The 14,834-nt window shown below is 34.9% G+C and overlaps 2 protein-coding genes across 3 annotated transcripts; one reads left to right on the top strand and one right to left on the bottom strand.

Annotated features, from left to right (window-relative positions):
• Positions 1–5,764: 5,764 nt before the first annotated feature.
• LOC105800179 (chloroplastic import inner membrane translocase subunit HP30-2) lies at positions 5,765–8,578 on the bottom strand. Of its 2 annotated transcripts, none has more exons than XR_001135758.2 (5): positions 8,187–8,578; positions 7,802–7,917; positions 6,600–6,757; positions 6,244–6,392; positions 5,765–6,137 (listed from the first exon to the last, which is right to left on the bottom strand). XR_001135758.2 is itself a non-coding variant. In XM_012631153.2 (5 exons), exons 1-5 carry the CDS (start codon positions 8,478–8,480, stop codon positions 6,056–6,058), a joined length of 768 nt encoding a protein of 255 aa, XP_012486607.1. In that variant the 5' UTR covers positions 8,481–8,577; the 3' UTR covers positions 5,765–6,055. The 2 variants fall into 2 exon arrangements, 1 of the variants encoding a protein (XP_012486607.1); XM_012631153.2 differs by having other exon boundaries at positions 6,631–6,757; positions 8,187–8,577.
• A 3,522-nt stretch (positions 8,579–12,100) lies between these two features.
• Positions 12,101–14,603, top strand: LOC105800178 (NAC domain-containing protein 62). Its single transcript, XM_012631152.2, has 5 exons — positions 12,101–12,722; positions 12,875–13,180; positions 13,257–13,589; positions 13,795–14,112; positions 14,194–14,603. The coding sequence occupies exons 1-5, from the start codon at positions 12,276–12,278 to the stop codon at positions 14,413–14,415; spliced, it is 1,626 nt and encodes a 541-aa protein (XP_012486606.1). The 5' UTR covers positions 12,101–12,275; the 3' UTR covers positions 14,416–14,603.
• Positions 14,604–14,834: the final 231 nt, after the last annotated feature.

Genomic DNA, 14,834 nt, shown 5'->3' with positions numbered 1-14,834 from the left:
TGTCGATTTTCCAAAGTTAATGAAATAATTTTATTCAATTAGGGTCCTTTAATGGTTGTTAATGCATATAATGCAATGCATGAAATGAATGCAAAATGGGCGTTGATTCTAATTCAATTTCATTCTAAAACTTTATTAGAAAACAAACTTCTTTACATAAGGTGGATTACAAATACGACTTAGCCCTAATACTCAAAACTCTAATTTTCTTAAGTAACAAGGCTAACTCTTGTCCTCGACTTGACTCTAATTCGTACTTCACGCCAACACATCACTTGTATCGCTAACGCCCGCAAATGGTCACCACCTCTCGATTTGAAGTACGGCTTCTCCATAATGTGATCCCTATCTCTTACTTGGTTCGAAAGTAGTGCAACCGCTTGCTTGACGATCTTCATTAGATTCCAAGTACTCAATCCGAATCTCACAATTTCGCAATGTCGCTTCTAACTCTTCAATTCTTTCTTTCATTTCTTCAATTCTATTTAAGCTTGCCTTAATTCCATCACGAATTCGATTTCGATGCCGATGAAGAGATTCTTCTAATTCGTACATTCTATTCTAATTCTCCTTTTCTTTTGATTCTCCGACAAACTCCTCTTTAAAGTCTCGCTCGGCTTGAACCTCTTGGAACCTCCTTTCCCATTCATCAACCTTATTCTTTTCTTCTTGAATCTCTTTGCGCCAATCGATCGTAAGATTTTCCCAACCCTAGTCCTCATTGACAATCGCAACTTCTTATAATCTATTTTCAAACTATCAAGATCTTCTTCACCCTAGCTTTCCTTTTCTTAATCGTTCACCTCAAGCTTCGAACATCTCGCATCCAATCTTAAGTTCATCTTTTCTTCTTCCATTTGCTCTATCTGCTTTTCCAACTCTGCATTTCTTCTTTCAAAATCCTGTTTTAAAATTTCCAGTTCAGATGGAACGACCCTTAAATGCTCTTCTAATGACTGACTGCCTTCATAACTCAATTTGGGAATATTGTCATTGATTCTTCTGGCCCTCCATTCGTCGTACTCAGGAGTCGTCATTGGTCCTACAGCCAATCTCTTCATTCGTCGAGTTTGGTTCCACGCATTGGATATCTCTCGAATCCTCATCACTCCCGTATGCGAATTCACACCCGGCTAGTCCCTGGGTTGCGGGTATAAACTGTCTTGACCTGTATTGTCTGAGCACTAATAACGGGGCATATCCAATAGCTCCCCAGATTCCAAGTAGAGGGACCCAATCAAAATCACCACACCGATACAAAATTTCGTCTGGAAGTAACCACGGAGCTCTCCATTCAATGTCCTCTTCTTGAAGGCTCTGAAGAATTGCCATCCATTTTTCCATCGAAATGTCACCTCTTCTCGGTGTACCTACTATCTCCTTTAGTGGCGAATAGTTTTCAGAGAAGACCCGATATGACACCTTATCCACTTTCCAAAAATGACTATGGAACCACGCAAGTAACAATCGAACACATCCAACGAATCGCTTTCACCCGCCGTCGACGTGCATTCAATGATCTGAATGTTTCGCTAAAATTGCTAGAACCGAGTAACTCCCTTGTCGAGACGGTCAAATAGATCAGTGACTGCCTCATCAATATGCCCCAAAGCTTTGGGAAAGATAACTAAGCCGTATAGGCACAAAGCGAATACATCTACTCTCTTTTGTAAATCTGGATGCACTAGGACCACATCTTTCAAATTCCTCCAAGAAATACATTTGTTATCCCCTTTTTGTTTGATTCGGGCTGTGACCCACTGCTCACTCATGCCTGTTATGTTCATCAATCTTCTCAAAAAGGGTGCATTTGCAGCTCTTGAGTAGATTTTATCGACTTGACTCTTCGAACACCGAAGTAAAGCCATATATTCTTCTATCGTAGGTACCAAGTCGACTTTTCCGAACGTAAAACAACTGTAGCCGGGGTTCCAAAATTGTACGAGAGCCCGAAACAGGTGCTTGTCTACCTTCATATCTAGCAGGTACGGCAAATCCCCATAATCAGAATAGAACAATCGTCTGTCCTCCTCGTTCAACTGGCTCCAAATTTCTTTCAATTCTTGCAAATTGTTCTGAGTTACGCTAATACGGGTGAAGTCCCATAACTCAGATTCATATCCTTCAGCCAAACTATCCCCTTTCTCTCGTTGTGTCGTTTCTGACCAAATTCGGACCGCCGCATTATCTTCCACCTTATCAAGAAATCCCCTTTCCATGGTAAGCTTTCTTTCTAGAAACCGAATATGAACCAACGCCTTTTATAATGAAATGCCATGCAGTTGAAATGTCATGCATCCAAAGTAAAACATCAAACGTTAGTATCAGGTATAAACATACAATCCAAGACAATTCAGAAAGAATAAAAGCATATATCATGGTATCTACTAGGGTTTGGAGTAGTTCTACCTAGGGTAAGTTCCTAAGGTTCACTACATGAGGTTCGGCTCTAAAAATAAGGTACCCAAACCAGCAGATTCCTCTATCTTCACCCATTATAGGCTCATACAGACCGAGTTCGGTTCAGGGGAATACATTTCCCTATGGCTGCACGGAGATGAAAATCTCACGAAGACATAGGTACGGATGTATCCCGAAAGCGATCCACTATCCTGCACAGAGGTGAAAACCTCACGAAGGAGTAGCTTCTCACTCCCACCTAAAAGGGTGTGACCAAAGGTCATGCAATGCAATGCAAAAGATACCAGAATTTAAACAGACTGAGCAATTATAAACCACAATGATGAAAGTTATAATGAAGAATGAAATGCCATGAAAGGATCATAAATTTACAGCTAAATTTTTCAATTTTCGACAAAAAGACAAAAAGTAATCAACTCGTGGCTCGACTCACTTATTTTGAAAAAGTCCCCAGTGGAGTCGCCAAGCTGTTGACACCATTTTTTGGATGAAAAAAAGGTCGACTTGAACTTTGAAAACAAAAACAAAAACGGGAGTCGCCACCAATCCTTTTTAAAGAGGTGTGATTGGATCACCTCTAAAATTGGTTGTTTTTAATAAACAGTTTGATTTTATTAAAACAACGATTTTGGTCCACGGAATTCAGAAAACGGGTTTGGGAGTCGGTTACGCACGAGGAAGGATTAGCACCCTCGATACGCCCAAAATTGGTACCTAGTTGATTAGCTAATGTTTTGATGTCGAAAATTGAGAACTTGAAGGAATTAAAAATACGATCCTTGTATTATATAAAAAAATTGAAAAAGAAGCATATTTCACGTTATTCGAGAAAGAGAGTCATATCCAGTAAGTTAGAACACGATGTCTCAATTCCGATACGCGAATGAAAAATGTTTATTTAAAATTTTAGCCCTCTGATTTAAACGAGATCACGACCAGTAAGTTAGGACGCGATTTTTTTAACCCCGAGATCATTTAAAATTTGAGTTTAAAAAGATTCGTACATTTAGATTTATCGTGAAAATCGAAACCCAGTAAGTTAGGGTACGACCTTCTCGAATCTAAACACGAAATATTATTTATTCAAAACAAATTTTGTTAAATCGAGTATAATAAAAAACACGAAAACCGTAACAAAAAATACGAAAGCAAATTACATTTTTTATGCATGGTAAAACCATAATGAATATGAAAGTATAAAAAGTATAAAAAATACGAGCAATAACAACGATATAAAAAGGCCAAATCTACAACATAAAAATAACAAAGTATAAAAACAAATGAAATTAAAACATTCATTCAAAATAAAATGAAAATGAAACAAATACATAGTAAATACGATTAAATATAAAGATATATATAGGAAAAATTAAAATATATGTATATATATAAATATATATATATGTATTTACAAAGGTTAAAATATGTACATATATATATTAAGAAAGGCATAAATATTACAAAACATAAGAATATATGTATGTAGATAAAAATATACATATGTGGATTATAAAAATAAAATAAGATAATATATAATATACGTATTTTAAAAAATAAAAAATATATAGATATGAAATAATAATATATATAATATACATGTTTTAATTATATATATATATAGATAGATATGTATATAAAATGAGTGTTTACATATTAAATAAGTTAAAAAATACGATATGCATAAAAACAATTATAATAATAATAATAATAATAATAATAATAATAATAATAATTGCTAAAATATGGATTAAATCAAATAAAACGAAGTATCAAGTAAATCGAAATAAAAAACAAAATGACCAAATTGCAACGCGTGCTGAAAAGGGAAAGGCCAAAACTGCAAATAAACCACAGGCCCAAAACGCAGCGTTGAAATGGGCCAAGTTGGAACAAAATGAAATTGCAGGGGCTAAATTAAGAATAAGAGAAAATAACGAAAAAAGGATCAAATTGTAACACGCAAAATCGGGGATCACAAAAATAGTCCAAAACTAAAAAACACGCCGATCCTCCGGGTCGGGTCGGGTCGACGCGCGGATCCCCCTGTCTTAATCGACGCCGTTTCAATTTGGGTATTTAAACCCAATTTTTCTGAAAAAATTTCATTTTAACTGATCCCCTAAAAAAAAAACCCCACATTTCCTCTCAAAAGCCAGGCCTTTGAGCCATACCAACATTGCCATTGAGCCACCACTTCAAGTGGCTACCTCAAGAAGAGGGCGATTTAGTTCTCGCTCCAAGGCCCGATTGAAGGCAAAATTCGTCTAACCGAAAGATCCAAAGGAGAGACCCTCTAACTCAAACTTTCGAGGCCGATTTCAATGATGGGCAGATCCCAACTATGCAAAGAACCAAAAAATGAATCAGGTGAGTTCTCCTCTTCTTCCTTTTCTTTAATTTATATATATAAATAGACGAAAAAAAAGAAAATACAAATAAAAAAAAGTTAAAACATCTATGAACGGAAAAGGAAACTCCAAATCACCTTGAATCTCTTTTGTTCTTATATTTCTCTGCTAATGTTCGCTTTTGTGTTACAAAATCGCTAGAAAAAAAACCCCAAAATTACATATTTTGATGGCTTTTATAGCCGAAAGAAAGAAGAGAAAATAGATTTTTCTTCGTTTCGCTATGCGTTTTGCCATCTTCTTTGCGTGTGATGTGATGATGGCGGTGGAGTTGGTGGCTACCAGAGGAGTGGCGGTAGGTCTGGGGCAAGTGGCCGATGGGACATGCGGCGGCAGTACTAGGTGCAGCGCTAGGTTTCGACTTTCAAACCCTAGTTTTGGTCATAGCTTCATCGGCTAAGACATTGGGCCTCGGGTTTGGGCCTGCTCAGAATGGGTTGGGTAGGTTAGGTTAATGGTAATTGGGTCTGCTTTGTAATTGGGTTCCGGGTTAGGCTAGTTGGGTGAGTTAATTGGTTTTGGTTCTTGGGTCCGGGTCTGGGCAAAATTGGGTTCTACAGTATACATACACGTGTGTGCACAAGTCACATGGGTTCATCGTAAAAATATAACTCGAATAGTTTCATCTTTATTCATATACAATGCCAGAGTTATTATAAGTTCATTATTCCAAGGGTAGAATATTCATTGATTGCAGAACCCAAAATTCTTGAAATTTCAATATTCCGACGACATTTGTATTAGCTGAGAGCCTATGTGGGTGTAGTTAATTAAGCAGTTTCATAGGGTAATCATATAAAAGTATACATTTGATGCTATCTGTGTGTTTAATTTTCTTTCAAGATTTCTATGTACGAGGAGTCTCATATCTCTCCATACTTGGTTATTCGTATATGAATAAGACTTGGGGTGTGGGATATAAGTATTTATCCCTATATGCAAATATCAAAATTGTTGCATTCAAGCTCTTGAATATATCATCCTATGTTTAGCATGGAGATATACCAAAACAATGACAAAAACAATTTCATTTCAATGAAAACAAAACAAAAAAACACACACCTTCTCTGTAGTTTCCGAGATATATGAAAACGCCCCTTATGATGAACTGACTTTGATGATCAAACTTCACCCACGGCTTCCTCACTTCTCTCTCAATTTTGGGTCTCTAGAGACGACAAACCTGATGAAAGTGAGATCAAGTTCGACAGTCATAATTACCCTTCTTAGAAGGTGGAGCTAAAACTTTGAACATGATCGAGAATAAGGAGCCTCGGTCCGGGTGGTATTTTCACATCTCTAAGTGCACTGGAACACATTAGACAATTTCAAGGCCATCAGAATATATGCATAGGCACTGTTCATAAAATACTGCTCAAAAAGTTAAGTCACAATAAAATCTCCAATTACTTGCCTATCCGTGAGCAAAGGCAATGTGTTATCAGTTAACAAGCCTTTCTTGAAATTCTTCTCGTAGTTCTGGAGCCCGAGACTATTTAACATGGATCTTGTTCGGGAATAGTACATGTCCTCGACAGCTGGTTGTGATAACTTTTGTCCGAACTGAATAATAGTAAAAACAGCTGTTAGATAAGAAACTACAGGCCAGTAAAGCACTATCTTGAAATGGTACTCGTTCAGAATACTCAAATGTCAAAAGGGAAAACTAAGTTGAGAAGCTCATTGATATAGAAATTTCAGCAAATTCCAGCACATCAAATTCACAGCTTTTTAAGCAGTTAGTAACTGGAAATGGCTGAAAATGATGACCTCGATTGGCATAACGAGATGATTGATTAACCTGGAAAAGCACGCCTTGAATGAGCGCGAAAAAAAGTCCAGAAGTGACTGCATTTGCAGCCTGATTCGGGCCGCCCATGCCACTCACTAGAGAAAACATGGCCCCAGAACCAAAAGCCGCCACCATGCTGCAATAATAGAACATTTACGTTAAACAACAGTGTAAACCAAAGGTATAAAGCCAACCAATATTAAAACAAACAAATGAAGTCTACTGTTCTTTATTCAAACAACAAGCTTTGATCATCTATTCACCTTTGGCTTACCTAACACAAATATCCACAACGCTCAACAAAACGTAAATTATATTGCAATTCTACTTTATGATGGGAGAGAGGAGGTCAAGTAAGCAGAACATAGAAGTGGGGTGAAAGGTGGAATCTAGACAAATGAGAAAACAAAAAAAAGAAGCTAGTGTCTGTTTGTCATCCATAAATGCACCTCCAAGTTTCTACATTGAAGGAAAATAAGCTAGTTCGAAATGGCAAGATCTTCACCATTATCAGAATTGCTACAATAGAAAATATATAATCAGTTAATCACCTTCTAGCTGTACCGGTTAAATGTTTGATCACCTTCTAACTAACCATTTAAAATATTTGCAGATGAGTTTCTAGTCATTAGATGCATAGAGATTAAAATAATAAAGGGATCATGATCTCCACGTAGGCAAATTTCAGGCTATTTTCACTAGAAATGGAAATTAAGTTGGTTCCAGAAGGTGGAAAGACAACAAGTTGAGAGTTTAGGGAAAAATAAAGAGAAAAATGCCTTAACATTATGGCTCGACAACAAACCAGAGGAACAAATGAGAATAACTTGCTACTTTGTTGATGAATCCAACTTGCAACTTTTAGACCAAAGCAAAAGAGAAAAAGCCAACACAGATACATTACCGTAACACTTCCATGGTCTGGAAAAACATGTTTGACCATAACATTTGTAAGCTAAGACTGATTTGGCCCTTAAAAAAAGACAAAGATTTTCTTCCCATCTCAACAGGATCTCTCTGAAACAGCATAATCAAACAACAATACACAATGAAAAACAATTGTACTGTATGCATGTGTTAGCATGTCGTATTCCGATTGAACTAACAATATCCACTAGCTGTAAAACAACAGAATGAAAAAACAAATAAGATAAAGAAAACCAGGATTAAAAGGGTCCACCTAGATTGAACATCCTCCTTCCCTCTCAATCTTTTCATAACACAAGCTAGGCCAGCATTGACACCAGTCATCACAGCAAAATTACGAGCTTGTACCCAGGGAGCTCCTGATAGAGCCTATAATCAAAGTAAACATGTATAATTAAATGCTATTTAGAAAACCCTTCAGTGGTTGTAAGTTGTGATTAATCCCTCGTAAACAACACAAGTCAACAGAACTCAATTAGCATGCACTATCTAAGAACATGGTCTTCCCCAAAACCGAACCTTCACAATTAATGCATATTCTTTTTCGATATATGGAAATTACAGTTCTTTAAAATATCATGATTGCAGATAAGAAATGAAAGTAAAGCCAAAATAAATAAATAAAAAGGAAAAACGACCTGGGCTTGCTTGAGAGAAGCCATTGCCTGATGATTGAGGGAAGCCTGAGGAGGAGTCGGAAAAGAAGAGGAAACATCTTTGGTGAGGGTGCCCATTAAAGCACCAATAGCAGCACCCTGAACGGCGCCTGTGGCGGTTACCACGGCCGCCTCGACTGGCATGGACTGTTTGTCTAGCCAAGCCTTGAACCCCTTCTCAACTTCCTTGAACTTGGCTTGCAATTGCTCCAGTGGGTTTTGGTGAGCCATCAACCCGGTTACCACCAACATTCCTTGCTCTTTTCCTCCTTCCATTTCGTCACAACTTCCGAATGTAATTTCCTCGAGTACCAAGAGAAAGGAAAGGCTTTGGAATTGTTGCCTGACCCTGACCTACATTTCCTACAACATCCATTTCCTCCTGTTTTGTTTTTAGTTTTGGATTTATTCAAGATTGGGCTTTTTGCTGAAACGTCTTTTCAGCCATTGTTGACGGTCTCCTTTTTAAGGTTACATAATTGGGCCCAAATATGAGCCAATCTCATAAAAGACCGCAAAAAAGTGTGAATTAGTACTGACTACTGAGAAATTGAAATATCGAAAAATTGATTCCAACTGATATTTTCGGTTGGATTCAGGTTTTGTATTATTTAGTTTTGTTTTGGGTTGATGTTATCATTCAATTGATATAATTGGGTTCGGTTTGAGTTTTTCGCATAGAATTTATTTTGTTTAAATTAAATTACATGAAAAAATATATGTTTTCAAAAATAATCTTAATAAAATGATAGATTAATTATTTTAATGTCTATATAAACTAATTCATTTAATCTAACTATTATTATATACAAAATTTAAAGTAAATATTTCAAAAAAAGGTTAAGAAAGTGAGTTTTATATTAAAGTTAGTAAATTATTTCTTAAATGTAATATTTATAATTGTAAGCCTAATTTTAATTTTAAGAAAATAGTTTAATAAATTTTTTATTTATAAAAATAGAAAAACAATTTTTCACTTGTAGTCTTAGTGGGTTTACCATGGGAATGTGCTGTCTTGCTGAACTGCAAGTTTGGAGACACTTTGGTGCCATTTTCGGGCTGAAAAGAAGGCCGATCACCGTCGCTGGCGGAGGGTGGGGCGTGGTTGTGGAAGGAAGGATATAAGGGTATCAGGAAAAAAAAAAGGAAATTAATTACTCAAAAAAATACAGGGAAATTTTACAAGAAAAATAATCAGTTCTAAATTTTTCTCTTTCAAATTAAAAATTGGTATAATTATTTTCAAGTTCCTTAAGTTTGATTTTTTATTTTTTACACAGTGCCACGTGGTAGCCCATGATTGGGCCACGTATCAAATATGTCAGTAATTAACCCCGTTAGGAGGAGGTACCAAACAAATTGATAGATGAAAATTAAACATTAGATACAATATTAGACATTTTGAAAGTAAAAGTATCACATTAAAAATTTATTATTTAAATACTTCTAAATTATTTCGTCAAAAGTAAAAAAAAAATATATGTGCTGCTTTTTAATTGGCATGTAAGTTACATCATTAAAAAATGACGCAGTTAGAATTGCATATTAATTTAATAATAATTATTTGGTATACTGGTAATAAAAATTTTAATATATAAATAGAGTTAAGATTTTTGTTATATGTCCTTAAATTGTATTTAAAATTTTAAAATAAATGGGTATGACATGTGACAAAATCTCAATTTTATTTCAGCTTTACTTGTAGAGTTAAAATTTTACACCGTTAATGTATCAAATAATTATCAGCTAAAACTTTAAATATCAAATTGAATATTTTAAAAGTATAAATGTCATATTAGAAAAAATACACCAAAGTATAGGGACATATGTGCCATTATCCCAAGAACATATTATAAAAGATCTTGTTTAGAAGAAAAAGTAAAATAAAATAAAAAGAGAAAGTGAAGAAAGAAAAAAACAGCGGATCAATTCAATGGGGATGTAAGATTCGTAGCACTTTCCTAGGTAGCCACGTATGTTGGGTAGAAGCCACGCTTTTAAGTATGACAAATTTTTCCACATGTCATAGCTTTATTGGATAGCTTACTGAATTCTCCACATTTTCTTCCTTATCGGCTCCTTGGTTTGGCTTCAGGTTTCGGAGTGAAAATGGGCCCTACAAATGAAATGAATGGTCGAATTGAAACATACATTTGAATCAGCGGCCTAACAAGAAAAAATATTTAGGGCGGACATTAAATAATTTTTTTATTTTAATATTTTATATCTTTATAATTTTTTAAAGAATAATTTAAAATTTATCATTTTTAAGGGACTCAAAGTGTAATTTTATTTTTATTAATTTAAATTTTTAAAAATTTTAAAAACTTAAATAAAAAAATTTTTATTTTAAGGGGGTCAGGGCCTTGCCATCCCCTAGTTACACCCTGATTTCAGTTATCATCACTATTTTAAAATTTTATGATTGTTAAATAAAAGTGGTTGGAGTGATTTGCAAAGAAAATAAAAGTTAGGGGTTTTATAGAGTAAACATTAGTCACGAGTTTTAACATTACTTTATATGTAAGACGAGTAACTAACTCTCAACTACTGATTAAGATAGAAAAATTATTAGTCTCACCGAACCTTCATAATTTTTACATGACATTTTAATCCCGTACTATTTTAATGCAATATTCTTTCATGTCAAAATTACGGACACACAAAAACTTTTAGGTCATAAACGCATATAATAGAAGTCTTTATAGATTAGATTGGGTCATAGTTCAAGTTTAAAAGTTTAAAATTTGATAAATATGTAATATTTTGCACGTACTATATAAAAAATTATTTTAGTATTTTATTTAATTTTTCTCTTTTTAATTTTAAACTTATGTTTATTGTCAAATTACTCAAAATGGATGAAAAACTTTACTAATTAGATATACAATTTGGATGACACGTTAGCATTTAATTTTATTTTTTTAATTTTAAAAATTCAAAAAAATCATTAAAATTATTTAAGAAGTATAAAAATTATAAAATATTTAATATTTCAAAATTAAATTAATTAATCAAATGCTAGCGTGTCGTCCACGTGGCAATTCACGTGTGTATCACGTTAGCAAAGTTAAAAAAAGTTAACTTTTCCATCTATTTTTAAGTGATTTGATAAAAATGCAAGTTTGACGGCTAAAATGGATTTTTTTTATAAAGCTGGAAGGCCAAAAAATTCATTATGCCTAATATTTTTAGGGTAATTATGTAATAGATGTGATAAATGTCACATCTATTTATATATCTAATTTTTTTATTTTTTATACTACACTTTGTAAGACGCATGTGAAGACTTAAAAAACTTAACAGATAGTGTATAAGATAAATTTTCATATTTTTATTAATAAAATAAAGGTATTCATAAATGTATAATATATATTTTATTAGTGTTGTAGTTATTACAATTATTATTAGTTAATTAAATTTTGGTTACTTAATTTTAAAATTACAAAATAATTACTAAATTATTAGAAAGTTTAATTTAAGTCACTGAATTATTATGTATTTTAACAATTGGTTGATGCAATTAAATAATTATTTATCATATATAATATGATATAATATATATTATCCAAGTAATTTCCTGGAGGCTTTAAAAAATAAAAGTAACATCTTTAAGTAACTTTTTGAGTGTAAAATTACTAATGATTATTTTTCTAAGTTTTTGAGTGTGAATTTACTCGTATAATTTTTTAGATTTAGTGATCAAAGTGTAAACTTGTTAATATCAGTGACTTTGTGTGCAGTTTACCCAAAAAATAAAAGTAACTAAAATCCAAACTACAAATTCCGCGTACAAAACGCGGCGCGGGTAATCAGAGAGTGAATTTCTAAGCTCCTTCCTATCGTTTTCCTTCACAGTATCCTCTGAATAGACGAATGGGCCATCTCCCTTTTCCTTTAAACTCTTAGCCTAAACCCTTCTAACTACTAATTGACTCCCCCATTTCTTCCTTTTTCTGAATCTTCTCTTTTCAGCAACAAATAATTAAAAAGTTATTGGGTGTTTCGAAAATCTCCCTAAAAAATATATGTTTTTGTCCCTTCACTTTTCATTTTAGCAGGATTTTAGCAATGGGTGTTCTCTTACTGAATTCGCTCCCATTAGGGTTCCGGTTCCGACCGACTGACGAGGAACTGATCCATTTTTATTTACGGTCTAAGATAAACGGAAATAGAAACGATGAGATTGAAATTATTCGTGAAATTGATGTTTGCAAATGCGAGCCCTGGGATTTGCCTGACTTGTCTGCTATAAAAACCCAAGATCCGGAGTGGTTCTTCTTTTGCCCACTCGACCGGAAGTACCCAACCGGCAACAGGCTGAATAGGGCTACCGAGGCTGGTTACTGGAAAGCTACGGGTAAGGACCGCAAGATCAAGTCTGGCTCCACCTTGATCGGCATGAAGAAAACTCTGGTGTTTTACAACGGGAGGGCTCCTAGGGGAAAACGAACCAATTGGGTTATGCATGAGTACCGTACTACACTCGATGAGCTTGATGGTACCAAACCTGGACAGGTTCCTCCTTTTCTCATAGCTCTCTTTTGATTCTAATTCGAATCCCCTTTGCATCAATTTCTGTTTTTGATTCATATAATTGGTAGTTCAATTCTGCTAATTTGTACAAGCAGAAGTTCTTTACTTACATGTATTATTCGTTTTTCCTGCAGAATGCTTTTGTAATTTGTCGTATATTCAAGAAACAAGATGAGACCATTGAAGATATAAATAGTGATGAAGTTGATCCATCTGTGTTGTCTCCTACTGAAGACATGGCGTCAGAGTTAGAAGTGCCTCAAGCCTCTCCTACGGTAAAACAGGAAGCCGAGAAAGCCTGCGATACCAGTGAAACATGTTTTGCCAGTTTTCCCGATGAAGTGATTTCAAATGCTGTTGCACCCATATTCGAGGGCAATAGTGACAACCATGATAATTATAATGAAATAGACCAAGTGGCTGAAATATCCCCTGCAGAGGTGAGGGAACAAGAAAACTGTATTTTGATTTAGATTTTGTCACCATTTCTGTAGCACTTATGTTATTCAATTTCAGGTGGATCTACTTGAGGAAGCTTTGAATCATTTTTACGATCCCATGATGGAGCCACTATTTTCTCCATTACACAATCAGATTGAAGCAGAGCAAGCACCTTGGATGTTTGATCATGTGGGAAACTGTTACAATGTGGAATTTGGACACGGCACAAACGAAAATGATCCTTATATTTCTAACTTCCTGGAGTCTATACTTAAAAATTCGGATGACTACCATGGTGATGACACTGGTAGTCAGAAGAATTCAGAATCTGAGACCCATACAACCATGACCATTGGCAAGGATGGTGGATTTTGCAGTAAACCTGATTCTGAAGTGGCCCAAGTGCTGGTGAGTAGAGGCAAACTAGTTACATGTCATTTATCATACTCTTTCTAGTTTCCACTGAGCATTGTAGTGCATCAAGATCATTCAAGTGTTATGCCTCATGCTTTTATGAATTACGAGTATTCATATGATATGCATATTTACATTTTCAACCATTAAGTAAAACCCTTTGTTTATATTAACATCAAGAATTTCCCTTTTGTTACAGCTTGGGACAGACACTGTCAACGGGGTGCCTCCTATAGGGACTGCACAAGATTGTGGAATTCCAAATAGTGATGCAGAATTATTTAGCAATCATATGAATACATCTTGTGATATTGATGGTGCTATCACTGGAATCAGGACCAGGTCTCGCCCTTCTCGAAGTCAACTGGACTCTGAGAACCCCTTGGCACAGGGTAATGCATCAAGAAGACTACGGCTGCAGTGTAAACTTCAGGTCCACTCACTTCACTGTGACAATGCAATATATAACCGGAGTGATGTAGAGATAGAAGATGATTCAAAATCAGTTGTTACAAAGGTGAGAAGTTTGTGACTGATGTAGTATAAAACCACTGTCAAATCCAGATACGTATCCGACCTTATTAAGTTGTCTTTGCAGGAGGAAAAAGTAGTGGAAAAGGATATCACTGTCGGCTGTAATGCTGATTTCGGCATTGTTTTGGGTTCAAAGACCATTGTTTCAGTTCGTAAAGAGACTTCATCTCGGTGGTCAAAGGTGTTTTCAGTGCATCACTCACGTAAACCATTTGCTGTTGTTTTTCGGGTAGCTGTGATGTTAATCTTGTTTATAGTTTTGATTAGCACACCGAAGGCCTTGTAACTTGATGCTACTTATTGCGTTGTGTATAGTTAACAGTAGCACATCACCCTTTTTTTGCCCCCATTTCGAGGATCGTATCTAGTTAGGGCTGCAGCTATGTTTTTGAGTGCTGACGTTTATGTATATGATATGAGTACATCTATTTAGTTGTTGTATATACATATATATATATATATTTTATTTTTGCATATTGCCTCATGAAAGCTTGTTTTTGAGATGAAGCTGAATCCAAGAGAAACTAGGTTAATGTTTTACCACTCATCACGTCCACATACTTGAAAAGAAAATCAGAGAATTTAAACATATTTGGCTCTCTTTATTGTGACCCTGCTGCAGTGCTGCTTACACCAGTAATAGGCTTCATTCCCAGCTTTAACATCGCTCGACTACTCTTTCTTCTCAGTTCTGCTTTTCTTTGA

Source organism: Gossypium raimondii, chromosome 9 (genome assembly GCF_025698545.1).
Source record: "Gossypium raimondii isolate GPD5lz chromosome 9, ASM2569854v1, whole genome shotgun sequence".
Classification (NCBI taxonomy): domain Eukaryota; kingdom Viridiplantae; phylum Streptophyta; class Magnoliopsida; order Malvales; family Malvaceae; genus Gossypium; species Gossypium raimondii.
The sequence above is the reverse complement of the archived record's forward strand: the minus strand, read 5'-3'. Positions and strand labels throughout refer to the sequence as shown.

Bases quoted from the DNA above. Each gene is read 5' to 3' on its own strand.
- LOC105800179 (XM_012631153.2), bottom strand. From the start codon at position 8,480: ATGGAAGGAGGAAAAGAGCAAGGAATGTTGGTGGTAACCGGGTTGATG. The intron at 7,918-8,186 runs GTCGTTTTTCCT...CTTTGATTATAG, and splicing joins CTTCTCTCAAGCAAGCCCAG to GCTCTATCAGGAGCTCCCTG. The intron at 6,393-6,630 runs GTTAATCAATCA...ACTATTATTCAG, and splicing joins TTCAAGGCGTGCTTTTCCAG to TTCGGACAAAAGTTATCACA.
- LOC105800178 (XM_012631152.2), top strand. From the start codon at position 12,276: ATGGGTGTTCTCTTACTGAATTCGCTCCCATTAGGGTTCCGGTTCCGA. The intron at 13,590-13,794 runs GTGAGTAGAGGC...CTTTTGTTACAG, and splicing joins CTGAAGTGGCCCAAGTGCTG to CTTGGGACAGACACTGTCAA. The intron at 14,113-14,193 runs GTGAGAAGTTTG...TTGTCTTTGCAG, and splicing joins CAAAATCAGTTGTTACAAAG to GAGGAAAAAGTAGTGGAAAA.